At 36.1% G+C, this 27,596-nt stretch overlaps 2 protein-coding genes across 3 annotated transcripts; one reads left to right on the top strand and one right to left on the bottom strand.

The window, feature by feature from the left end:
- The first annotated feature begins 13,915 nt into the window (after positions 1–13,915).
- IL6 (interleukin 6) lies at positions 13,916–21,578 on the top strand. Of its 2 annotated transcripts, XM_039342128.1 has the most exons (5): positions 13,919–14,795; positions 14,886–15,082; positions 17,089–17,202; positions 17,642–17,776; positions 19,247–21,578. In XM_039342128.1, exons 1-5 carry the CDS (start codon positions 14,777–14,779, stop codon positions 19,412–19,414), a joined length of 633 nt encoding a protein of 210 aa, XP_039198062.1. In that variant the 5' UTR covers positions 13,919–14,776; the 3' UTR covers positions 19,415–21,578. The 2 variants fall into 2 exon arrangements, with proteins under 2 accessions (XP_039198061.1, XP_039198062.1); XM_039342127.1 differs by having other exon boundaries at positions 13,916–15,082.
- Positions 21,381–27,586, bottom strand: TOMM7 (translocase of outer mitochondrial membrane 7). Its single transcript, XM_039342129.1, has 3 exons — positions 27,422–27,586; positions 24,343–24,391; positions 21,381–21,576 (listed from the first exon to the last, which is right to left on the bottom strand). The coding sequence occupies exons 1-3, from the start codon at positions 27,522–27,524 to the stop codon at positions 21,561–21,563; spliced, it is 168 nt and encodes a 55-aa protein (XP_039198063.1). The 5' UTR covers positions 27,525–27,586; the 3' UTR covers positions 21,381–21,560.
- Between the last annotated feature and the right edge of the window lie 10 nt (positions 27,587–27,596).

Below are 27,596 nucleotides of genomic sequence, written 5' to 3'. Positions count from 1 at the left end.
AGGGCGGGCCAGAGGTCCTCCCAAATACTTACAAGACTATGTACAGTCCTTGTCAGTTCATGGGCAAGTCTGGTAGTCTGGGTTAAGTAATGCAGCTCAAGTGGAGTGGGGAGCATGGCGATAGCAAGACCGTAGTGTTGTGTATATATAGATGCAACATACGCAATGTAATGGAATGTTGGAGTATTTAAAATAATAAGTGTGCCTTATTATTTTAGCCAAAGGGGGAGGGGTGTTATGTCCTGAGCCGGCAGGCACAGGCTGCAGTGATTGGCCCAGGCAGACCTTGTGGATGCCCAGGACAAGAAAGGCTGCTTCCAGCCTTGCAATGATTGGCCAGAAAGGTATTGTGCTGCCTGGGACAAGAAAGGCTGCTTCCAGCTTTTGCAATGATTGGCCAGCAAAGTATTGTGCAGGGGGGCTATAAAAGGGGGCCGCACCATTTTAAAATCTGTTCTGTTGGTGTTGCAATAAAGGAGACTGTTGGAACTCTTTGCTTCATCTCAATGCCTCTTTTCCTGAAACAGAACAGTTGAAGTATAAAACATTTCAAGAACTCAACTCATGTAACTCACCCATAAATATTCCAGAGGTTGTCTCATACATACATTCTTCTGATTTATAATGTATTTGTTTGTGTTTAAACCAAAGATGGTAACCTTTTGACCTCAGTGAGTCAAAAATTAGAAAAATGCCTAATATGACTCTCTCTCTCTCTCTCTCTCTCTCTCTCTCTCTCTCTCTCTCTCTGTGTGTGTGTGTGTGTGTGTGTGTGTGTGTGTGTGAGAGAGAGAGAGAGAGAGAGAGAGAGAGAGAGAGAGAGAGAGAGAGAGAGAGAGGGAAGCCACCCAATTCTTTACATATTCATTTATTTTTTAAAAATACAGTCCAGCTATATGAGTGATTTCAGGATCTGCAGCATGCTGCTTATCTTCTTGTGCTGTTCTCTTTCTGTTGACAGGCCTCCTGGCCTAACTGAGGCAGCTCTGGGTTGCAGCAGGTCTTTGTTCTTTGTTTGGAGAATGCTCTTTCATGGCCTCAGCAAGCTCCAAAAATGACACAAAAGTACACCCATTGTCATGCAATTTTTTATAAGGTGACCAACAATCCTCCTTTAAGGAGGACAGTGCTCCTTTTGTAAGTTCTGTCCTCCCTCAAAAAGTGTCCTCCTACATGTCCTCCTTTTTGATATTTGAAGACTAATCTGCAGGGCTTTTTCTCTCTCATAGAACACTCAGAACGGTGTTCCGCCACCTTTTTTTGATGGTTTTTTTTTTCAACTTTTGCATCAGCTGTGCTACTCCCCCCTATTGGCTTTCGAAAGCCAATAGGAATTGCTGCTGAGCATGAATGAAAAAACCCGGCCAGCAAACTTTGCACATGTAAGTTGTCTGCAGTGAAGGCGAATTGGCAGAAACTTTGCACCCCTCCCTGCTACCCAACTACACCATCTCCTAGTTAGTCCTGAAGATACCTGGAAGAGACTGGAGTGGTGATGCCACAGTAACTTTCTCTTGATCTTCAGCCTGCTAGGGCAATAATGACTGCAGGTGCAAGAGGCAGGGGCGGCGGGGCTGCTGCGGGCGGGGATGTGAGGGGCAGTGGTGGCTGGCTGCGCCTGTGCTGTGGGAGCCGCAGGGCCTGCTCTACACGGGCCTGCGCAGGGTGGGCGGTGGTGCTAGCGAGGTGGCTGCAGCAAGGCTGATGGCAGGCTGCCCCCTGGGGCCGGGGCCGGCACATCTGGTGCTTTGGGAGCTGCGGGGCCCGCTCTACACGGCAGGGCAGCAGTGCTGGCAGGGTGGCTGCGGGCAAGGGTGCGGCATTTAAGCATAATTACAATATAAAATGTTATTGTTACAAATGTTTTTATTATGCATTTATCATATGATAGTGTATTCTGTATTATTGTTGCAATGAATAAAATGTTTCTTTTATTTACAATATTTTTTCTTCAATTTATTTGTGTCCTCCTTTTCATTGTAAAAAAGTTGGTCACCTTATTTTTTAGGCTGTACATGATCCTCTTATGTGACATTTGGAGGGTCTGGAGGCCATGTGAGAGCACACCCCATGTTCAGGCAGCACCTACAGCCTCTGTTAATTGAACAACAAGGCATGCTTTTGAGAATAGTTGTCGGGTGTTAGTGAACACTGGCATTTCACCAAAATAATGTGGCCTGTCACCTTTCACACAAATGTCATTGCTTTGCCATCACTGATTTAGACCATCCTGCATGAACCAAGCCATTGTGGTTTATAAACTATGGGCCTAGAGTGTTGTACAAATAGAACATAGAAGATAATAGAAGATGAGATGCATGGAACTACAGAAATTTGACATCTAAGTTTTATATATGAAGACTGAGAGTCAGTTTCAAATAAGATTGTCAGATACAATCCAAACTAGGCTTCCTTAAGAGTTATTATGAAAACAAAAAATCCAGAAAATAGTAATGAGGAAAGAAATTTTACAAAATGGCCTCAAGTGAAAAAGTAATTGGTGAAAATTATTTGATGGATTTATCCTGTATATTTGGCAGTGTTCAATTCATTAGAAGCTGCTTTTTGTAAGGAAAATGAAAGTATGCTTCCTTGGAAAAAATTTTAAAAAGACATAAAAAGTTTTATAAAAAACAACAGTTCCATGGAATAGGAAAAACTCTCCCATGCACAATTATACAGAAAACATGAGGTGTGTCTGATAAAGATTACAATAGATTGTTAAATCAAACTTTCAATCATTATGACTAATCATTCCAATGAATACATGTAAGAAACCTAGGGAAAGGATAGCCATATTTATTTATGTACGCAAGCTATTTAATGAAAGGATATTTTTTAACTATAGCTCTTTGCCCAACTCTACTTATTCTGCAGCCCCAAGCTAATTACCAACCAACTTATATTTGAGTCTGTCTAAGTGATGTTCTCATCTATCCATGAATGCATTATGCCAGGAATGCATTGTGGCAACAGTAAAATTGCTTTTGTCTTTGCAGAACATCAGAGTAAATGCAATGTAATATATAAAGCAAAACTTACTGACTAGGTCTCCACATCTTGCTAAACCAAACAATATTTTGTTTTACTTCTTACCTTACCATATTGTATAGACCCAATTAGAGTGTTTTGTAAATTATGGTGTACGCTTTAACATTTTTTTATAAATTCAGTCATCTGTGCTGTATTTAACAGACAACACTTAAGCAAACTGTGTTTAATATGATGTGTGAACCCAGTCCTCAAATATCCCTTGAAATGTTCTGAATTTGATATCAGAAATAATGGATATGAATATGTATTAACTCTTCCCCTGTGGTACCTATAGATATTCATCTGTACTTTCATAATTTATGCTCTTGTATTTATTTATTAAGGGACCCAGATTTCTTGAAGGGAAGGAGTAAGGATGAGCAAGGGTTACTATATTGTGTTGTCAACTCAGAAGCACTTCTAATTTGAAAGGATTGAACGGTGACATCACCATTGCCCAGGGGATGCCCAGTTGGGGGCTCTCCTCATGTCCAAGTTGCCCACTGACATGATATCCATTTATCTACTCATAGTCGCCACTTTCAAACTGCTGGGTTGGGAGAAGCTGGAGCATGTGATGGGAGCTCACTTCATCCTGTCGCAGCAACCAGTTCTCAAATACAATCCTGCCAATCATCAGTCCAACAGCCTAACCTTGTGAACCACCATGCTCCCAGAGAGCAAGGGATAAAAATACACATTGCAATTCCACAAAGCAGTCTGTCTTGTGGTTATTTATGTGCCATGTTAGGTATATGTTTGAAAGAGTGGGTTTGCGTTGTTTGATCATGACATATATTTTGTCATTACTGAGATTAAGAACAGATGTTTGTGTTCTACGGATATGGTAAGTCTTCTAGGTGATATACAGAGAATCAATTAATCATACTATAATTTTATCACTATTTTCCTCTTTTCAGAACTCAAATTTTAAGAAAAAAAATAGCATTTTTTGACTGGTAATAGCAAAAATGTATGTTGAACAGCCCCACCTCTTATCTTGGTTTTTGAAAGAAACTATGACTAAGAATTCTACATTATGCAATATATTCAGTAGTGGGTTGAAAAGGAGTAATTTTTAAAGATTTCATAACATTAAAATATGTAATGAAAGTTAACAGCTAAGGGATTGGATTTTGATGTTCACTTTTACCTCAAAATTTTTGAAGCAATGAAACATCATTACAAGATTTCTCATGTCATTGTGATGGTTTCATATTGATGGTGGAATGCTCTTTCATTCTCTCTCTTCTCTTATCTACCACCTTGACTTATAAAAAAATAGAGAGAGAGAACTCAAAAGCATGCATAACGTTTTCTCAGTGTGAGTTGATTTAACTACCATAATATGGATTTTGAAATATATTTTTTCCATATCGATACAGAAAAATTATAGTTAGTCCTCGACGTACGATCACAATTAAGAGCCCAAAATTTCTGGAGCTAAACAAGACAGTTTTAAAGTGAATTTTGCCCCATTTTATGATGTTTCTCACTACAAAGGTTAAGTGAATCACTGCAAATGTTAAGTTAGTTACATGATTGTTAAGTGAATCTGGTTTCCCCATTGACTTTACTTGTCAGAAGGTTGTAAAAGATGATCAGTCGATGATGGGACACTGCTACCATCATAAATATGAGTTAGTCACTATACATCTGAATTTTGATCATGTGACTATGGGATGTTGCAACGGCCGTGTGAAAAATGGCCATAAGTCACTTACACTGTAACTTCACTAAATTGTAAACAAGGACTATTATGCTATGTGGCACGTACATATATTTTTTCATTTATTTTGTTATGCATAGATCTGAATAGAAGTGATACACAAAGAATACCATATCAACTGAGTAAGAATTCTAAAAACCAAAAAAATGAACACTGTGATGGAAACTAATATAATGTAATATTATATAATATAGATTTTGCTCTGATGTGGAGTTATAAGTTTTTTTAATAGCTCAATACACCTATTTAGGATAGGGTCTTCGTGCATATTATTCAGTTACTTCTTCAGTCAAGCATATTTCCTGTAGATTTGCATTCATGGAATCAAAATATCTAATTAGGAACAACTGGAAGATAGCCAGTGCAAAACAGATGTCTTCCATTCAGCCCTTCCTAAACAGCTCCAGAACAAAATATAGGTAGTGCTCGAGTTACAACCACAATTGAGCCCAAAATTTATGTTGCTAAGTGAAACATTTGTTACGACTTTACGACTTTTCTTGCCACAGTTATTAAATGAAACATTGAATTTGTAAAGTTAGTAACACAGTTGTCAACTGAATCTGGCTTCCCCATTGATTTTGCTTGTCAGAAAGTCACAAAAGCTGATCACACATGACCTTGGGACATTGCAACGGTCATAAATGTGAACCAGTTGCCAAGCATCTGACTTTTGATCATGTGATCGTGAGATTGCTGCAACGGTTGCAACTATGGAAAACAGTCATAAGTCACTTTTTTCAGTGCCATTGTAACTTTAGATAGTCACTAAATGAACTGTTGTAAGTCAAGGATTACCTATAGAATATTCAACCAATGTAATAGCAGTCAATAACTACAAGGCCAAATGACCCATAAGACAGAATGTTTGAACTACTGAGACTCATTGAACAGAATAGGATTTACTTCTTAGCTTAAAAATGTAAGAATGTGTCATTGGAAATATCAGGTTTGAAAAGGAAAAAAATATTTGATTCATGTTAATAGTGAACAATGGCCAATGATTTTATCATCAATTTCCTTAGAAAGAAGTGTATAATAGAACAAATATGCAATGGATGTTGCTCAGAAGCTATCACAGAGATATACTTAAAACCTTGAAGAACATTTTTGGGTTAGTGGTAGAATCACATGGTGTGGAGAAGCTCTGCTTCCTATAAAGTAGATGTGTGTTTTCAAAAGTGCACCTATAAGAGTTATCTTTTTAGTAGAAATTAGTAGAATTTGTGAGGGAAAACCTGGAAAAGGTTACTTCTTCCTTTTCCATTAGCTGGGACTGATATAGCTTGTACCTATGTTTTAGTCTTTTCCAATCCAGCCTCTGCCATGACTGAGAATTCTGAAATTTGATCTAGAGTATTCAATCTGCAGGGTACCCCTATTGGAGAACTACGCACATTCATAAAATAATATAGAATAACAGCAAAAGGGAGCAGAACAAACTGGTGAAAAACTGTGCCTTGAGGTGGCTTCTTCTCAATAGAAAATTATAGAACTGTTAATTTGCTACTGATGAAAACTGTATCTCTTTACTCACAAAAGGTAAAGAGGCTTTGTAAATTATAGAGAAGAGAAACAGATTTGGATGCATTGTATGATTTGTAAATCAACAATATTTTTAACTCATAAGTTTTTATTAATAACAGCAACAAAATTAGTGTGTTTGAAAAACACATTCATGTTGAAAGCTACTATATTTTAGTAATGCAAACCCAGCTCAACTGGCCATTTTATGTTCGTTGTGTCCTGTAAACTGGGAATATTAAGTAAACTACAGTTCAGTTTAGTCATGTAAGTATGTTGTACTTCATAGCCTCCCATTCCTGCACAGTTGGTAGTCAGAAGAAATTCTGGGATTTTAAATTATAGAATGTTAAGTATATATCTTTTAAGAATCAATTTGGTGTAAAAGATAAAAGTATCAGGCTAGAAATAGGAGAGTGTGAGTTCTAGTTTTGCCATAGGGGTAAAGGCAGCTGGGTGACCTTGGGCCAGTTACTTGTCTCAGTCCTAGGAAGGAAGCAATGGCAAATAATTTCTGAAAAACTTGCCAAGAATATTGCTGGGGCTTGTCCAGGCAGTGTCTCAGAATTGGATATGTTTGGACTGAAGGGGAAAAAAAGTTTTACACACCTGTTCCAATTAGTACATATTAGTGTTCAAATTTAAAAAAATATAAAATAGGTCCTACAAGTCTGATATCTGCCCCATCAATCCAGATCTACAGCACTAAGATAATTGGCTACTCTTTTTTAAAAAAAATGATTTCCACAAGGAAAATACCAACACTATTCCAGTTTATTGTTTCCATCAAATGGTCTGTATAAGATACTTTTTCCAATATTCAGCCAACAACTATCTTCTTTAACTAAAAGCCATCTATACTCATACACATATGGTATTCATACAAGTCAAAGCAGAATCAATGAAGACTTTGTGATATTTTGTGTTATAGCTGTTCAAATATGCAAAGACTGCCATCTTTTTGTCTATAGACTAAGCCTTCTAGTATTTTCAATATTTCCCCATAAGATCTGTTTTTATTCTCATGTCCTCTTTGTTGATTTTATCTGACCCTATCTATGCTCTCCTTAGGAGATAGTGTCCCAGGTGCAATAGATAAAGCCTTCACAGCTGGGAAACAATGTGATTTATGAAAGTATTAGCATTTTCTTGTAGTCATGTCAGATTTCTGGGCAGTTTATCACATGGTGTGAACAGCAGAATCTCCTGACATACTTTCGCATGTGATTTTCTTCCCCCAATGTTGCTACTTTCAACTTAGCTTTCTCTTCTGTTTTATAAATGTACTTTTTAATATAATTCAGTCTAGTGAACTGTTAAATATCTCTTTCTGTTTGTGTCATTGATAGGGATTCTTTGTGCGCTTTCACATGAAGCCAGTCCTGGTGAATGTTATCTCTAAAAAATTTTACATACTTATGTTATGAATGTTCCTAATTGAAGAAAACTTTTCCTTTCTATGTTGAAGGAGATAAATTGGGCCTCCCAAAATATTTCTTCTGAACCCATTTTTAAAGATCTGAAGCAAATTATTGTAGTTTTTTTCCCCTCAAAGACTGAACTGATTTTATTTCAAGATAGAAGCAAGGAAAAGAATTTCAAGTAAATCAATCAAATTTGTTTTAACTACAGCTATATAGTCCACACATCTTTTTCACTTTCCTGTTTTTATTTATTTATTTACCCCAAATGTTTTCAATTGAGATCATATAGATTGACAGTATTTGAAATATACTAAAATTATACTTGTTTTTTTGTTTTGTTCCTTTTAATTTATACAAACTCTGCAAAAATGAGACATGTTAATAATAGTTTCTTTGATCATTCATCATCATATTTTAATGTCCTCTTTTTGAAAAAAAATAGGTCACTGGTTCTGCTGGGGAAAATCTTTTTTGGAATGTTATCTCAAAGAAAAAAAAACCTGTGGAAACTTCCTCCTAAAAATTGCTGACAATCTATTTTTAGGCTAACAATTGATGCAACCAACAAATTCCAGGCGTATTTCTTAAAGAAAACATGGCAATATCAAAAATAAATACAATAGCAGAAAAAGGAAGTCTATGGTGAGGGTAGTGCCTGATTCCTTAGATGTCTACAGAAAGTAAAAAATAATTTTAATTTACTAAAATTAAAATAACTTTTTAAATATGATTTTAATGATTAAAATAATGGCTACTTTATTATCCCATTGCACATATGGACCTCGCCTATCCTGGCAGTTCAACATTACAATATAATCCAATATAAAATAAAACCACTGAAGTATTTAATTAGAAACCCAAATAAAGACTGCAAAAAAGTAGTTTAAAAAAAAAATAGAATGGCATGCATAATGAAAGGACTGGTATCACCAAAGAATTTTTGTTCTTTTTCTTTAAATTGCAATTAGAGGAATTGGAGCAATTCTGGATAAAACAAAATTCACACAACTAATCTACAGGCAACCCTGGCTCAGTAGATATCTTTTCTTTGTGAAACTTCAAGGTAGGCATGGAGCAGGTAGTTTAAATGTGTTAACACATTGTTTAGGACAGAGGCAAAAAAAGATCCTGACACTGCTAATAATCCAACTATCTTTCATGAGCTTTGGTGTCATTATTCAAGGGTTTTGTCATCTCGGGGAATAAAAATACAGATTGACTCTAATTCAGTTAATTCAATATGCAGCAAATATTTGCAGTTCCTCCAGAGAGTTCCCCATTAGGTCACTGTGTGTGTAAGTTATTTGCATATTGGTAGTATACTACTGTAAAGCGTCTACTACATATCTAATCAAATGAAAGTAAAAGGGGGAGAAAAAGGGCATTTTATAAATTTCCATTCTTCTTCTACTAAGTGATGAGATAGGGGAACCAAGTATGTTTCATGCAATAATAGCAAAACTCCTATTTTGTTACATCAGAAAGACCAAAATAAAGATAGGGAGCTCGGTTGTGATGTGATTCCAAGCCAGAAGATGCACCATTGATTAGGCTTGCAACCATTTCTTTCATCAGCAAAGCTGATGTGCATGATCACTTTGGATTGTGGACATACAATTAACAAAATATTAATAGTATGCCTGGCAGGAGAGCCAATTTATTTTTGGCTTGGGTGCAGTGCAGAAAAATCTGTTCAAAGCCTGACTTTGTTTGGAAACCTTGGAACCCTGAAGAATTCCTTCCACCATTAGAAGAAAGGTTTACATCCTCCCAGTTCTTGTGCTTTGGGCATTGTAGCAATTCCCATAAAAGAAATACAGGGTTGACAATTTCACATACCTCCCTAAGGAACTCAGGTCAAGAGGGTTTTTGCATGGAGAAAGGATGAGATTTTTACTGTAGGATGTGCAAAAGCCAATAGCTTCTACTCCTTTTTTCAATATTTTTAGCATGGTGCTGAAGGTCATTTTAAAACTGCTTTTGAGAGACTAGGAATGAAACACAACAGTGGAAGTATAACAGTGGAAGATCGTATTTTATCTGATCTTATTTCACCTGCAAAGAACACTGTCTTCTATTAAAATGGTTTTGGAACAGCTTTCTCTAATTTTGTGCTTCACACGTATGTTAGAATTCAAATCCCAGAATACTCAACCAACAAAGCCACCTATCTGAAGGATATCAAGCTAAGGCAGAGTGCTTTAAACAACATATTAAAATATATGAATGTACAATAAGTATTAAATATACCCAACAATTATATTTTCAGGCATTATTGTAGGTAAAAGCAAAATGGGCAACACCGACTATTTGAATAGCTCTCTCCAGGTGTGACCACTCTAAAGATCCAAGTCAGACTCGGGACTTTTTATACTATGGCCAGGAAGAATAGGTTGTCCAAATTCCATAAAATCCCACAAAATGTCTCTGATGATGGTTTTTCACTGGCAGAGATTCTCCAAGATCAGATCTGCCTAAAGTGTCTCTTTGCAATGTTGGATCTGTTGAATATGCATAACACACTAAATTATAAATCATGGTTAACCAACCACAACAGCTTAGTCAAAATAAAACATGCTATATTATTTATATGTTCATTCAATTTATATAATCATTTGCCAACCAGATGATGCAGGCTGGTTAATAAAAGTTAAAAATATCAAATACAAAGGAAAAATAAATAATAAAACAAAATAAAATATACTATGCCTGGGTCCCATTATGGTCTTGTAAATTGTATGAAATCAAACCATTATTTTATATACTGAATTTATTAAAGATATCATAGCATCCCCTAACAACTCTCTTGGTAGTTAACAATAAATAAATTTAAAATCACTCTATTAAAATAAGCAATAAATAACATTTAAAAACAACAGTTAAAACCTGATTAAAAGGATGTATTTCAGGAGCTTTTTATAAGCCAATTAAGAGGTCAGTTGTATTAAATTAGAAAGCAATATCTCCTAAAATCTGGGTATGGTTTAATATTATGTATCTTAGACACTGCAGCTTCTCTTGATATCAGTTTGTTTATTCTAAGATACTAAATACATACAGAGAGAACCAACTGTGAGTGAAATTTGATTACCAAATTCCTATATCATGTTAAGTCATGGGGTCAATGATTTTTTTTCAGGACCAAACTATGATTGCACTGTAATTTAGAATGTATGAACTAAGCTTTATGGTTTGTTCAGTTAACGATGGTTAAAATAAATAATGCCCTAGGGCAACTTCCCCAAATGTGGAGCCTCTGAGATGTGTAGACTTAACTCCCAGCCAATATGATCCTAGTTGAACCTTCTGGAACTGGAACACACACAACTGGAATGTGATCATGTTGAGGAAAACTGTCTTAGTCTGTTATGTGAACCCAGTTTTATATAGGCTGCAGCAATGTATCTTCTATATATGATAATTCTCAAGTAAATTAACTCTATACACTTTCTATAATGCTAAGATGACAGTATGTAAATACTCATTAATCCTTTCCAGAACTGATGGCTTTGCATGTTTTATGAACAAAGCCATTATCAGGCAAAAGCAATCAATACCATGAACCATGGTGCTCAGTGGCTTGAAGACACTGGTGATAATCTTTGCTCCAGTGGTTCAAGTCCTAGCACTGCATATAACAGAGTGAATTCCCATCACTTACCTCAGCTTCTACCATCCTAGCAGTTTGAAAGCATATTACATGCAGGTAGATAAATAGGTACCATTTCAGTGGGAAAAAACGGTGCTTTGAGTACCAGTATAAATTCAACCAATGTTGAACCTGCCCAAAGGCGACATGACATTGGTGGTGGAAAAAACCTGGATGAACCACAGGATGCCCTCAGGTTCTATGTGTGTAAAGCTAGTCTGCCCCCCTGTGGTATACTCTGGCTAGCATGCAAGCATGAACATGACGGACTGGCAGTTGTTGGCAGCCAAACAACTAGTTTGTAATAGCATTGTAGTCTCCTGGCTAATGTATCATCACCATAAACCAAATAATAATCAGAATCACTTGTGAATAGGTCCAAGTATATATTTTATTGTAGATCACCTATATTACAAGAATCATGTCAGACTGTCTGCCTTCCCTTGGGAAATGGCAAATATAGACCTACAGGTTTGATCTCAGGTGTTTCCTCCTTTTAACCAACTCTAAGCTGAAATGTCTCTTAACTCCCCAATGAATAGGTTTTTTAGCAAGTCTTTTTTAGAGAGAGGGTGGCTTTTTATATTTGAACAAAGTAGGGCAACCTGAAGAGCCAATTTGGTTAAGGCACCAGGCTAGAAAGAATTCTAGTCCACACCAACTTGTGACCTTCTGCCAGTCACTGTCTCTCAGTCTTAGGAAGGAAGCAATGGCAAAACTATTTCTGAAATCCTACCCAAAAATCTGCAGGGAGTCAACAGTGATTCAAAGACACAAAAACAGTCAGGCATAAGTAACCAGATCCACCCATGAAAGATTGAAGTTGACTATTTTATTGTTTTCTACCTATAATATAAGAAACTCCCCAGACTGCTTGCCCTTCTTTGAGAACAGCAAAAGTTTTATGGAACTTAAGTGGGAGTCAGTCCTAGATGTCTTGCATCTGGACAGTGAATCAAAGCTAACTCCCGACTTGATCCCTCCTCCTTCCGTGGCTCATGGTTTCCAATCCAACAGGACAATCTGACCTCTTACACAGATAGAAATCCAAGATAGGTACAATATTTATGACTGGAAGCTTTTGGCATCCACTTGCATCTGACCTTAACAGGAAGCTCTTTGTGAAGGTTTCTGTTCGATTATCTTAACACTTGGAGAGTATTGCACTAAGCATATAAGAATATGATCTAAGACAGTGGTTCTCAACCTGTGGGTTGGGACCCCATTTGGGGTCGAACGACCATTTCACGGGAGTCACCAAACAACGCAGTCCACCATTTTTTCCCCCTTTTCCTTAGTTGTGCTACTCTCTTTTATTCTATTGGCTTTTGAAAGCCAATAGAATAGATTCTCTTGAATAGAGTCTAATTCTATTGGCTTTCAAAAGCCAATAGGAATTGCCCAGGCTGTCTCTGCCCTGCTGAGCCCACCAAAAGTCCCATTCTGCAAACGGTGCTGCACCAGTTGAGTAGTCCTCGACTTACGACCGGTTGAGTAGTCCTCGACTTATGACCAGTTGGGGGTCGCGGCATTTAAAAGATTGAGAACCACTGATCTAAGAGATTTCATAAGCAATTAAGATTTAAAGACTATTATTCTGAGAGGGCACCTAACTAATGTAAGGTTTCAAAGTTAAGCAGAATCAGATCTGGTTAGTTTTTGGATGGGGACTGCCAAAAAGAGAAATCCAGTTGGATTAGAAAGATCCCAGAAGAATATAGTGACAAACCACTGAAATATTATTGCCAAGAAAACGATATAGGTTTCTCGGTAGTGACCAAGATTGAAGCTGAACTCAAGGGACTTTTATTCTGGTTTATCATTATATTCTTCAGGGATCTTCTTAGTCTAACTGGATTTTTTTTTTTTTTTTTTTGCAGTACCCCCTCCAAAAACTAACCAGATCTGATTCTGTCTGCTGGCAGTTTTGAATCACTGGGTAATTTACATGAGGATTCTTTCCAAAAGTGGAAGCAAAGCATAGCTCATGCTTGAGAACATGCGAAAGTATGTTAATATGTTCCACTATGGTCATCAAAGATTTGTATTTTGGAATGGAACAGAGATAGGCAAAATGATCCTAATCAAGTCAGCATTTGCTAAGTCAACTTAAGACCATTCCAGCTGGAGTCACATTTTAAATACAAAAACCAATCAAAGATTGGAATGATAATAATAAGTGTCATGATTTTAAAGTAATAGATGAGGAATTTTATTTTTTTTCATTTTATCGTAGTATAACCCAGCCTAATCCCAAAAGATTCTGGGTGGCATACAACATAAAAGAAAAAAACCCACAATAATAAATAAGTGAAATGAATATCAAGAACAAAATAGCAATATTATCCATGAACTCTATTAATTGTTACAAGTGTAGATTGGTCTGATTGATAATTGACTATAGTTCACTAAGCAAGTCTCATTAACACATAATGCAAATTCACATACTATAATTCACAATCCACAAATGGTCTGAGTTCATATAAGATGCTAACCTAAACCAAATAAATTACTTTATAGTATCGTTTAGTGTGATGTGCAGACTCAGACAGGATAGGGTGCCCAGCATTTAGAGAATTTTGTTCATTTAACATTTTTAGTTGCCAAACACTTTTTAATCTAGAGTAATTAATGCCAGCCATTCATTGAACAGAGAAATTAAAAGCACTCTTGTGATTTCATTGAATCACAGGGCTAAATCTTTTCCTTGCCCCATTAACACCAATCTTAAAGCCAACACTCCTCCTTTACTTTGGCTTAGCAAGAAAGATCCTGTTCACTCATGAAGTTGATTTTTTTATTCACTTATAAATCACAATTGTCTGGGTTTATGAAACTAAACAAATTGTATTCATTGTAGAAATACCTTCTTTGGTTTTTAACTTTATTTTATTTGGAAGGAACCTCTTTATCATTATTCTCTGTCCCATATAAAATCATCAACTACTTTAAACAACGAAGTGTTCTAAGTCTCTTTAAAGGTAACTCCCTACACTTCCCATGAGGCCCACTCCTGTATAAATGTGCATGGCTGTAGATCAAAGCTTCTTCAAATAAACTTGATTTTTAAATAAGTATTTTGCCAGAATCTCCCAACAGCTTGTTCTTTCTCCCAAAATAAAAAAAAGTAGATGTCCATAAGTTTCAAAAAAATATTTCATAAATTAAGCCCACTAAGAATTCTGATCTGGGTACGAACTTTTGCTGTTCTATTTCCTTCCTCTGCGATGTAGTATTAAAAAAAAAAAAAAAACCTGTTCTGTGAACCAACCATGGATTTTCCCGGAGCCATTCAATAAATACAGTAGATTCGAAATGTGGCACCACTCATTCAGCCCTTCAGCCACCCAGACTACAAAGCTTCTTGCCTATTTCAAAAAGAAAAAGAAATAAAAGATTTAAAGTCTCAAGAAGATTATGCTTGCACTATCGGGATGTAAGTTTAAAACAAATTGGGCAAGGGAGCCTCTACTTGGCCGAGGAGGACCTGTTCACTCCATTTCCTCTTTTCTATCTCTTTCATCAGGCTGTTCCTGGGCTGCTGCTGCCCTCCTGCTGCTGCTCTTTGGAGCCCACGCTTTCCCTATCGGAGATTCCTCCGGAGAAGAGGAATTTGGCGAGGATCCCTCCTCCAGAACTCCGGCAGCCGGGCGGGTCCAGCTGAACGCTCGGACAGAGTTGGCTCTTTGGTTACAAGGCACTGCGGCGAGGTGGAATCAAGAGGTGAGTTCGGGTGCACAATAAGGAAGTCTGAAAGTTGCTGTTTGTCGGGAGCCGAAAGAGGAGCGTGGCCCTTCTTCTGATCTGAGCTCTCCTGACTTTTAACAAGGAGGATGCTCCGTTTTCGGGAGCGGGTGTCTGATTGCACCGTTTCTTGGAAGGGCCGGGAGTCGTTTTGATTCCCGTGCTTAGATGACTTTGAGTCTTGCGGCATGAAGCTTACCTGATCCGCGGGATGGGGTTTGTACTTATCTGGCTCGCCAATTAGAGTCCGATCTTTGCCAGAGAAGCTGGTGAATTACCTAGGACAGTATTTATTGCAAGCAAGAAAAAGAAAGGCAAAGTCTTGAGGGGGATCCAACAACTTGCTCGAGCATTCTTTACAGGAACTCCCAACCCCATCTGTTATATGAACTCGAAAGTTTGCATATTGTTTCATGGTCCCATCAAAGCATTGCTTTAATATGCTTTTTGGAGAATATACAAATATTATCATCTAATAGCAACGATTGGTTAAAACATCTGCTAATCGTGTGGCTATTTAAACAGAAATTGGTTTATTATGAAATAAGATTCCATGGATCACTTCCTCAGATGTAGGGATCTGAGCCAGTGGATTTTGATACAAACAAGTTTGGTTAGTTTTTCTAGTGACTTAAAATTCTTTGCTATTTTTGCTGCACAAAGCAAACACAGTCCTTTTTGGAAGCAAAAGCTATACTCTTTTAATTGCTGGATTAAGTATACAGCAGTGCATTATAAAAGATTGTCCAGTTTGTCCGTATAAGGATTGTATCCTTTTTTCCCCAATTAAAAATAAAAACAAATAAGTTTAGTTTTAACATTCAACTAAGCAAAGATAATTCTGGGAATTTTATAGTAGAGGAACTCAAGAGGAAGTTACCTTCTGTATTCACTTCTCAGGCATGTATGTTTTCACTTTCATTTTTAAATTGCTCAATGTATCAGATGCCCATTCTTTATTTGTGTAGTATTTGCTTGTGGGTTAGGCAAATTCTTTATAGTGCACTGTAGTCTTTTTCAGTCAGGTTTTCAGTGGCTCAGAGAAAATATACTTTGGACAGTTGACTGTATACTACAATAGTTCCAATAAGTTGAAATTATTTCCACATATTTGTGAATCCCATATACACTGCTATAGATATGACATTCTTACTGAATGGCAAATTAAGCACAAAACAGCTGTTCCAGATCTACAAGAAGCAGCTTGATGTTCTTCTGACCATACCATTAGTTTTTTAAGCTCTTAACATTCATAATATGGGCAAAATTGCAGTAGAAGAATTTTCAATAAGGATATAGAGCAGGGGTCTTCAAACTTGGCCCTTTTATGATTTGTAGACTTCAACTCTCAGAATTCCTCAGCCAGCATGCCTGATTGAGGAATTCTGGGAGTGGAACTCCACAAGTCATAAAAGGGGCCAATTTGAAGACCCCTGATATAGAGCAACCTATTTTAAACTCAAAACAGGTGATGGGGTGATTGGGTTGTTCATCTCCTTCTACAATCAGTGCTGGCTATTTATTTGCAACAGCAGTCTATAAAGTTATTTTTCATTGCAGAACATACTTGCATAGCACAGAAGAAAACTAAGCATATTAGTTAAAATGCTTAAATAGGTTTTGTGAGGTTTAAGTTAGTATAAAACCTAGCACAAACAACCATTAGCAATACAAATGGCAAACTATTTCAAAGTTCAAACCTTACTGTTTGAACTTAAGGTAGGTAGAACATTCCAGATTTCTGCCTGCTGTTAAAATTGTCAAATGTTACATTTACATGTTATTTTACTAGATGCACCATCAGACTTCCAGATATGCAAGATTTACCATTCTTACATTTGCTAATTACCATGGCTTGGGATTCTAGTAATTATAGTTCCAAAACAGTTTGATTTGAAGAAATTAATATAGACTGATTGAGTCAGAAAGCCATATAAAACTATAGTGGATCACCTGCAATCAATTATATCTTTATGTTTTACCAGCTGTGCAAGGAGCAAAATGCCTGTAAAGGTACATTGGAAATCATGGCACAAAATAATCTCAACCTTCCAAAGATAATTAAAGAAGATGGATGCTACCAGCCTGGATTCCAAAAGGCAAGTTGAATATTAATATACATTGGAAAGGTTAATGCTTTTTTGTAATATCTTGAAACATTTTATACATAAGCAGAGCAAACCTCTCATAACTGTTTCATCTTGCAACCAGAAGAATAACAGGAACATGAAAGTAATCAAAACAATTTATACATGAAAGTTGATATACCAAATGTTTCACATCCATGTTGGAGGAAGACAGTGGACTTTAAATCCTGGCGATCCAAAGCAACCTTATCTACTCATAGCTTGGAGGACACCTATGGATCTGTTTCTTCAAGACCTCATTTCTCTTTCTCCTCAGCTTGGAGATGGATTTTTAAGATATCATTATTTTGTTCATTCAATATGTAGTTAATTACATTTAGATATAATATGTACTATAAAATATTTAATGATCTATTGGAAATAACAATACTTTTTGTTTTCATTCATTTAGGAAAATTGTCTAAGAAAACTTTCAGGTGGCCTCTATGCATTCAGAACATTCTTGGAATATATAGAAGAAACTACACAAAGAAGTGTATCTATATCAACAGGTGCTCAGCACCTGGCAGAAACCTTGAAGTTGATGGTAAGCAGTATTTACATTTGACCTTGCACATTTGTTCTGCTATATCGGGGTCCCCAACCCCAGGTCTGTGGACTGGCACCGGTCGGCAGTATGTCAGAAATCAGGCCACACAAACAAGTGGAGCTTCCTCCACAGGATGCAGGTAGCATGCGAAACCACAGCCCCTTTGGTCTGCCAAAAAAAGCTCTCTCCATGGAACCAGTCTCTGGTGCCCAAAAGGTTGGATGCCACTGTGCTATATAATAGTAATAGCTGTATTTTTATTGATTTATTTATTAAAGTGATTTATTGAAGTTAAGTCCTCAACATTCTGATGCCAACTTCAATAAATTACTTTAATAAATAAATAAAAATATAGCTATCACTATTATATAGCAAAATAACAATGGCAGTACTACAGGTGTTCCTCAGCATTACCTTGTGAAATTGTCCAGCAAGAACTGGAGCAATCATAAATGGTACATCTATGTCTCACCCCAACTGGTGATCTGGTAGGATACTGATACTGAAAAATATAAATGCCTGGCAGATATGAGCAGGATCACATTTCTTCAATTCATTCTCAATGTCTGAAATTGAAATGTTATTGTCTAATATACAAATCTTAAGTTCTGGAAAAAATATCACTTTGATCAACATGCATGTTATCAGACTACAAACTATGGGTTATTTTTAATGAATTATTTCTTAAATCCATTGTTAATCTCTCTTTTGTATGGCTGCTATAATAATTAACTAAATTTCTAATGGGTAAATTTGGACTGTAGATTTTTATCACTCTCAAAATGGCTGCCACAGGAGCACTGGCCTAATCACAATGACAATGGGCATAATTGCTGCATTGGTTACAATAGAGATTAATTTATTGTTTACTTGTATCCCACCCTTATTATTTTTACAAATAACTCAAGGCAGTGAACATAACCAGTACTCCTTGCTCCTATTTTCCCCACAATAACCCTGTGACTTGGGTTGGCTGAGAGTGACTGGCTCCAAGTCATCCAGCTGGCTTTCATGGCTAAGGCAGGACTTGAACTCAGTCTCCCCCTTTCTAGCTTGGTGTCCTAACCCAGAGGTCCCCAATCTTTTGGACACCAGGGACCGGTTATGTGGAGAGAGGTTTTTCTGCGGACCGGAGAGAGAGCATGGTTTTGTGTGCTACCTGCATCCTGTGGATGGTGCTTTCCTTGTTTGTGTGGACCGATTGCTAGCATGCCATGGCCTGGTACCGGTCCACGGACCGTGGGTTAGGGGCCCGTCCTAACCACATTGAGCTATTAATTGGATTACTTTTTGACTAAAGAATATAGTGAGTATACCTCAGTTAAAATAAATGTAAATAAAATACAATTACCAAATACCAAAATAAATTTTATTTTCTGTAACAAGTGTAATTTATAGATTAGATATGCAAAATATTTTTGCACATAAAAAAGCAACCTTTTGTTTCTTCTTCCCTTCCTTTAACAGATGAACAATCCTGAGTCTGTGAGCATACCATCTCCTGACACTCAGAAAACTCTTGCTGCACAGTTAAGAGAACAGAGAGCTTGGAATATGATAGTGATCAAGCACTTTATTCTTCAAGATTTTACTTTATTTATGGAGACCACGTCAAGAGTTATTCGCCTTCTATAACAAGTTAACTGTAATGCCTGAATGCTTTAAATCAGGCATATCAAATATTCACATCTGAAACAGATGTCATGGTTGTTCTCCTGCGAGAATTTATTTTTTAGATATATACTTATTTATGACATTGATATAACTTATTTATGGTATTTAATATATTTATTACATATTTTAATAATTTTACTTCAAAACTTAATTTAATTTTAATAAATAATGTATAATTATATTTTTATAAAACAATTTAATATATTAAAATATTTTTAAAAGAAAAAAATCCTGCGAGTTTATAATGGAAGCAAATGTCGTCTCCACACACTGCAACTGTATTGCAGACCTATGCCATTTCTACCTTGAAATTATTCTAAATATTTATTCAACATTGTCATTCCAAAAGTAACATTCAAAGGGAAACTTTGTAGTCACCAACAATCTAAGATAAATCATTTTTTGCCTTATCTGTTTTCATTCAATTATCCTGGAACTATTTAAATAATTATTTCATAGAATGAGAGTTGTACTCAATTCAAGATTGCAAACTACATCCCAGGCAAATGGCTATGTAGACTTTGCTTGATAGCAATAAATTATCTATCTTGATAATTATTTCCACTTTAAAACTTTACTTTTTTGTCTTATAACATTCTATAAGAATCTACCTTCCTACAATTTAAATCCATTATCCCACATACCGTATTTTAGAAGAATGGAAAAAGCTAGTCCTGATCTTTTTCTATGTGACATCCTTTCAAATATTTAAAGACTACTATTATATCCCATCATCCTACCATCTTTTCTCAAGATTAAATATATCTAGATCCTTCAATCTTTTTTCTAATCCCCTACTCGTTTTCATTAGCACAGAACATGTTCCAGGACTGAATCTACTCTACAGGATGTAGAGTTCAATACCTGATATAATATACTATTCTGTCCAATACAAAATAAAGTGGAATAATTACTTTTTGCAACCAGCAATTATATTTCTATTGATGCAGCATAAAATTACTCTTTCTTGCAGCCACATTATGCTTCTGGCTCATACAGGTTTACAACCAACTACTATCCACTTATCTGGCTTAAGTTTTGTTATTTATAGCCTATTTCTACAAGCTCTTCACATTCACTACAATTTTTTCTATTCCTTGGATAATAGCTAATTCTATCCAATTTTATATAATTTGTAAGTAATAGTTTCTGGCTGAAAGTCCTTCAGGCCTTTTGTCTGCTATCAACTCCGGTGTTGCCGCAGCCTCACTAGGCACTAAATGTAGAGATCAATGTGCCAAATGTAATCTGCTACAGATGTGCCATTATTTTTAATTTATCAGGATGGGCCTCTGTCCATTAAGTTATTCAGGCCTGGCCTGCACTAATGCTAGGCAGGTGAAAAGACCAGAAAAAAATAGCTTTTCTTGTAATTTAATTATTTAGATTTATTCCACATCTTCCAATATTCCAGAAAATCAAAAATTTCACTTGACCTTTTGGATAGTTAATAATTTTGCCAAGGATTCTGTTAGGATTCTTGAATGAGTTCAATGGACTTGTTAACATTACTGAAATCAATTATAAAGCAGCGCTTCCCAATTTTTTCCCTTTATTACCCAGAAATGCTTATCAGAAAGTTCTTTTTGCTCAATATAGATAAAATACTTTAAGTCAATTTAAATGTCCTTTTGTGATTGGATAATCAGTTTGTGTATCATTATCCAAAGAAAAAACACCTTTATCCAATTTTGGGTAGCACAGGTATAAAGAATATTATATTGCATTATTTTCCCTCATTAAAAATAAGATTTGCTGAACTAATGGTGAAAAAAATGAACACTTCAGATTCTAATTATTATAAAGGCAAGACTCAATCAAATCCAAAGTGACTGTGATAGTTGACTAAATAAATAAACTCATCCACCTTGAAGCATAAATAAAAGACATGCTAATATTCTGGAAAAAACACTAGTTTGCCTCAATATCATTTTTAAAATCTAAATATTTATTCCAATAGAAATAACAAATACATTACACTGACAAAAATGTCATTTACATGTTATCAGATAAACAGCTGGCCAGTAGTATTGCATAACTGTCCTTCTAGTCTTCGGAATGTATTCATCTTCAAAGGCATACTCTCAAAATACATTGGTTAATTCCTTCAACCCCAAAGTAGACTAGGAGAAGCAAAAAAAGAACAAAATTGGTTAGTAAAATTGAAATATCTACAATATGTAAATACCATGTCCGGTATCTTAATCACTGTAGCATAATGTGATGACTACTAACTGTGTTTTCCTGAAAGTAAGGTCTATCCCAAAAATAAGCGCTAGCTTTATTTTGGGGGATGGGCCTAATATAAGCTCTACCCCCAAAATAAGCCCTAGTTTGGGGGTGAGGCACACACCTAAAAATCAAGGTAGGGCAGGGTAGGGGTGTAGAGCTGCTCCATGCACCCTGCACCATTTACCTTGTACCAGGCCTTTCCTCACTGGCCCACTTCTTTGCAACTTCTTCTGCAGCCAGCCTGCATTTCTCAGTCACAGGCCTTTCCAGAAGGCCATTGCAGCTGAGAACTAAGGTATGGATTCAATCCATAGCTCAGTACTCAGCTGCAGTGGCCTTCAAGAAAGGCCTGACTGCGAAATGTAGACCGGAATGCAGCTGCAGAATGAAGCTGCTTCTTCGGCCAGAAGTGGACCGGCTGGGTGGGGCTGTCGGTGTCAGAGGTAAGTATAAAAGACACCCCCTGAAAATAAGACTTGGTGCCTCTTTTGGAGGCATAAAAATAAGACCCTGTCTTATTTTCGGGGAAACACGGTAGAAGTAACCTCCACTGCATTGTTTCAAAATGGTGGGAATACACATTATCAAACCTTTATTATGTTTATGTAAATTTTCACAAGATTGTCTGCTAAGCGACAGGTAATCTCTTTTCTTCTACCAACAAACACTTGATTATGCCACCAAAGCTGTCTAGTTGGCTGCTTATCCCTCAGATTTGACTGGGAGCAATTAGGAACGACCCAATGCAACCCTAGGATGATCTCCATGAAGAGAGATATTCCAGGTAGGAGCGATCAGAGGGTTGAGTTTTTCATCTTTTCTTCTCAGCTGTTTATTTAAGCATGCCTTATTTTTAAGTGCACCTTTTAAACTTTTTTTTTTTTTACTTTTGATCTATATTAGTTTAATTGACTGGACGAATGGTGACCAATTGTATAAGTTTCTGAAAAAAAAATCACTTTCTCCCAATCCTACGAACCACTTCTGAAGAACCTCAACAAGAAAACTGCCTCCAAGAATTGGACCAATTAAAAAGAAGAAAAAACAAATTTATGTTAACCATTATTTTTTAAACAGAATGCAAATATAATTTAAATATGCTTCTGTAAACAATTTAAATACAGACTTAATTTACAAAAATTATTCCAAGATACAAAAAGAAAACAACTATGTGCATGGTAGTATTAATTTAAACAAAGCTTTTTCTGAATTAAAGACTCAATTTGATTATTGATAATTTAGAGGAAAACTAGATGTCTGTTAAATCATTTTAAATGATTTAAATGAGGTAAGATTAATCTTCCATGGAAGTAGATATTTCAAATTTAATAGATTATATGCAGCATATTTAAAATATCATAGGCATGACAAAATATTTAATTGAAAGAACTAGCATGAGAAGATTTATTTTAAACAGATAAATGAAATAAAAAATAATAATTACAGTAGCTTTAAATATTAATTAGACCAGTGGTAGCGAACTTATGGCATGCGTGCCAGAGGCAGCACTCAGAGCCCTCTCTGTGGGCACGTGCGCTGTTGCCCCAGCCCCGCCTCCCCCCGCAGCCCCCTCTTCACCAGTAGCCCCCCCGGAGAGTCACCCCCAGGCGCAGCCTGCGCGGAGCAGCACAGCCAAGGGCATGGCAGCTGGGCAGTGGGGAAAAGACTCCACCCTCGTGCCCTGTTGCGCACAGATGATGCTGCAGGACACAGTTTGAGGGTGTAGTAGCCATGGTGCTGCTGGGCCACCTGAGTGATCTGCGATGGGCTGTGGAGGTGGGTGGCCCTGCGGGCAGGCGGAGCAGAATGGTTTTTGGGCACTTGGTCTCTAAAGATTTGCCATCACTGAATTAGACCATAGGTCATACTAAACTGCAAATTGTTTTTATAATAATAAAAATTGATGTAAAGTTTTAGTGGCTTTGAATAACTTTTATAATTCCAAAGGTGAATATTCTCTTATGTGCTGGTGAAAATACAGCTCACATCAGTAGTTTTACAATGTACAGTGCTTTCTATCGTAAGTACAGAAGTAGTGTTATCAAATATTTTTCAGAAATTCTATAATCTAGTCTTTAAAACAAATCATAACATGGGATTAGTAATCATGAGAGCATGTTTTATATTATTTTTTTTAATCAGTAATTTTTAAACAGTAAAGTTTTTATCAGTAAAGATAGCTAATAGTTACAGATTATTTGTCTTATGTCTACTCAGGAGTATAGAGTTTTAAGTTTATTTATTTTTATTTTATTTATCCAATTTTAATATCACTGATTCCAGATTGACTCTGAGTGGCTTCAGTATATGAACAGCTGCTAAAAAGACAAAATAAAACTATACTATAAACAAGATGGTTAATCTGGCCAACAATAGAGAAAGGCTTATTACATAACCAGCAAAGGGTTTCAATTGCCCTAACCTGACAGGTCTTTAATGTCCTCCAGAATGCCATCAGGATGGGAGTCCCACAGATTTCAGGGGCATGTTCATTCGTAAGGGAGGGTGCCAAGAATTTCACATAATGTAAAGTTAACAAAATTTTATAGAATTTTACATTAACAGAACATAACAAAACTTCATAAAATAGTAATCCAGGAGTAATATATATTGCAGCCTACAGTACTTTGCAGGTAGTATTAAAAATGATCACATACCTCAAAAAAGTTGGCTCAGGCATTCCAGGATCTGCGCCTCTCTTAAAACCTATTTACAATAAAAAAAAAATCCTGTGAATTTTATGAAAATATTATTGGACTTCTTTACATAATATAAATACTACATGTAATATATTGAATGCATTAACATCTTGTACTTTTCCCACCTTCTGTAGATTAGATTCAGTTATTGTATTTAGCAAGTGATGGTTCAATACTATGAATTACAAATGCTACATGGAATCAGTCAACTGAAAAAAATAAAATAAAATCCAAATCACAAAACATAACTTGTAATCTTTAACAGATTGGTTCATGTGACTCTCAGAGAAAATTAAATGCAAATATTATGGCTTACTGTGTTGTATGAATCCTCCTATTATATGCTTAACAATACATATCTATCTGGGAAGGAAGAAATTAAAAGACCTGATTCTAGTTGGTCTATTTCTTGGCATTGTATCTATAACCACCAACAGATTCTATATTTGCTAATATGATTTTATTTGCTGCTTAGCAGAAGCAGAAAAGAGCTGTCTTAAATACTAGCAAGTTATTCACTTAGTGAGACTACAAAGAACAGATGTACTGCCAACAAAATAAAAATATTTTATTTATTAAATTTATTTGCTTTAATCTCCTATTTGAAAAGTTTGAATATTCTAGTAATGTGCTAATACAGATTATCTTTTTCTCAAGCCAGAATTAAAATAGTTTTTCATGAACAATTAACAAAAAAAGGTTATATGAAAATTTAGGAAAATGGAAGGAATATTTTAGATAAAAATTCATCTAAATATAATTCTGTATCCAGATTCAATAATATAGTACCTTTAAAGTATATTGTAAAACTGCTACTCAGAATATACCTATTGTTTAAATATGAATTATAAATTTATTATACTGTATAAATGTACAAATAAGTTAACTATGCAATAATTCATTCATTGTATTTTTTTGTTTTAATCTTCTCTCCCTCCTGATTCCCACTTTTCTCACAGAAGCAGATATAAGCTTAATTTACGTATAAAGTACTAAATATAGATGATTTCAGTTTTCCTATTAAAAATGGAATGTTTATTTATTACAGCAAAAAGACTATAGGATATGTCATATTAGAAAATCTTACCACAATCCTCATTAAATCAATACTTGCAGTGCTTCCACAGTCATTTACAGGCATGTTCAGACTGGTAAAAAAAAATCTGATTCACCCAGTGGGAATGTTTCCAGCTAAGGTCAAACTAGGAAATGCTCTACCTTCTTGTCTCAGCATTCATAGTAATAGTCTCAGTCCTATATTTGTCCCAATTTTCACTCCATTATTTATTTCACAGAACATAACTACCACACATAACAAGAATGGACTATAGCTAGAACTGGAAGCAATATTAAGTTAGAATAGCAGTGCTCTGTAACCATTTACTGACCATCTTGCACAAATAAGCTTTGATTTTTCAATATCTGTTACATTAGGTGAATCAGCGAATGGGGACACAAACTGACAGTACAATTCCATTATAGTATATTCTACATCAAGGGTAGGCAACCTTGGCTCTTTTATGACTCGTGGACTTCAACTCCCAGAATTCCTGAGCCAGCCATGCTGAGGAGAAAGGGAGAGGTTTCAATGCTGAGCCATGCCAGATCAGAAATTCTGGGAGTTGAAGTCCACAAGTCATAAAAGAGCCAAGGTTGCCTACCCCTGTTCTATATGCATAGTTATGCTTCATTTAAGGCAATAGCACAAAAAAATCAACTCTTTTGATTGTCTTATCATCATTCATATATCTTTCATCTTTCACTCCTCTCTCACTCATATTTTGCAAGTATTTCATTCAGATATTTTGTTTGGCTGGATTTGTTCATACTGCAGTTTATTGGATGTTCTATTGATTTCACAAAACTACATTACAGTATAGCTTAGCATATTATGTGAACCCAGTCACAGCTTTTGAAAAAATATTCCAACAAACCATAGAAATTAGGACCTAAAGTGAGATCCAAAAGAGGCCATTCTATCTTTCAATTATTTTTCCAGAAAGCAAGTTCAAACTCTGAATTTACTCTGTGTTTTACAAATATGCAAAAGTTTATTTGTATCATTTTTTTTTCTTGCAGAATATCTGCAAGACATACTTTAGTTTACCCATTAGTTGTCTATCATAATTGTATTCCATTCCACCAATGAGCAATTTCTTGAAAGATTGTGGGCAGAGCTGCATATGAAAAGAAGTATCTCCATGTGCCATCTTTCTCAACAGCCTTTGATCTTAAAACAAGATGAAAGACTTTATGTGGCATATATATGGACACATGGACATAAATCTTATGAATGACCGGTTTCATATTTCATTGCAATTTTGATCAATAGGCATTTCATACAGAGTAAAATAAATATGGGGACATTAATTCAAGTCAATCTAGAAGTATCCAGAGTTGGGAGAGATGTACAAAAAAGAAATCACCCTTTCTGCATCAACTTCAAATAAGTGTCTACTCCAAAAGTACCTATTCTGCAGTAATAAGGCCTTGGGATGGCACATCTGATTTAAGGGAGGATATTACCTCAAACTATTAATTCCTGGCAACAAAAAGTCAATACTTCAGAGATGTGCTGCAAATCCTTTCATTCTTTGATTTATTTTCTTTTTACAGGGAGACATCCTATAAAGTGTAAGCATCAGAACTGGTTTTTTTTTTTATTTCTTTGCTGGGCACTAATTCTGTTGATCATTTGGTTGGTTGTTTCCATTCTATTTCAAAAAGAGAATAAACAGAACCTGTTACCATTTAGTTCCTATTCTTTGATACCCCAAAGTTGATCTTCTCTTTTTAAAAAGCCTCTTTTAACGGATGCTGCCTAGAAGGAAACCGACTGGGTTACCGATCTTGCAAATTTAATTCGAAACGAGCAACAACAACCATTGGGGGAGGAAGGTTCCTTTTAATCTCAACTCCCCATTCCTTGTTGTGCAAGGAACGACCACAGAAGTCTCCGCGAAGGCAGGTAATGGAGGTCCTCGTCATTTTTGGCAGGCCGTCGCTTTAAGACCCGACTCTCCCCCTCCGCACTGACCTAAATAAAGTACCACAGGGATGAAGCCCCAACGGATGGCGAACTGGCCACCTTTGAAGAGGTGCTGCAATCGCTGCTTAGCTTCCTTGCTCAGCTTCGGCATGGCGGCGGCGGCGGCGGCAGCAACTCAAAAGCAGCCGAAGCGCGATGGCAGGGGTCAGAAAGGCTCACCTTA

The sequence above is a fragment of the Crotalus tigris genome, unplaced genomic scaffold (genome assembly GCF_016545835.1).
Source record: "Crotalus tigris isolate CLP2741 ecotype Arizona unplaced genomic scaffold, ASM1654583v1 scf7180000017774.6281472, whole genome shotgun sequence".
NCBI lineage: Eukaryota > Metazoa > Chordata > Lepidosauria > Squamata > Viperidae > Crotalus > Crotalus tigris.
The sequence above is the reverse complement of the archived record's forward strand: the minus strand, read 5'-3'. Positions and strand labels throughout refer to the sequence as shown.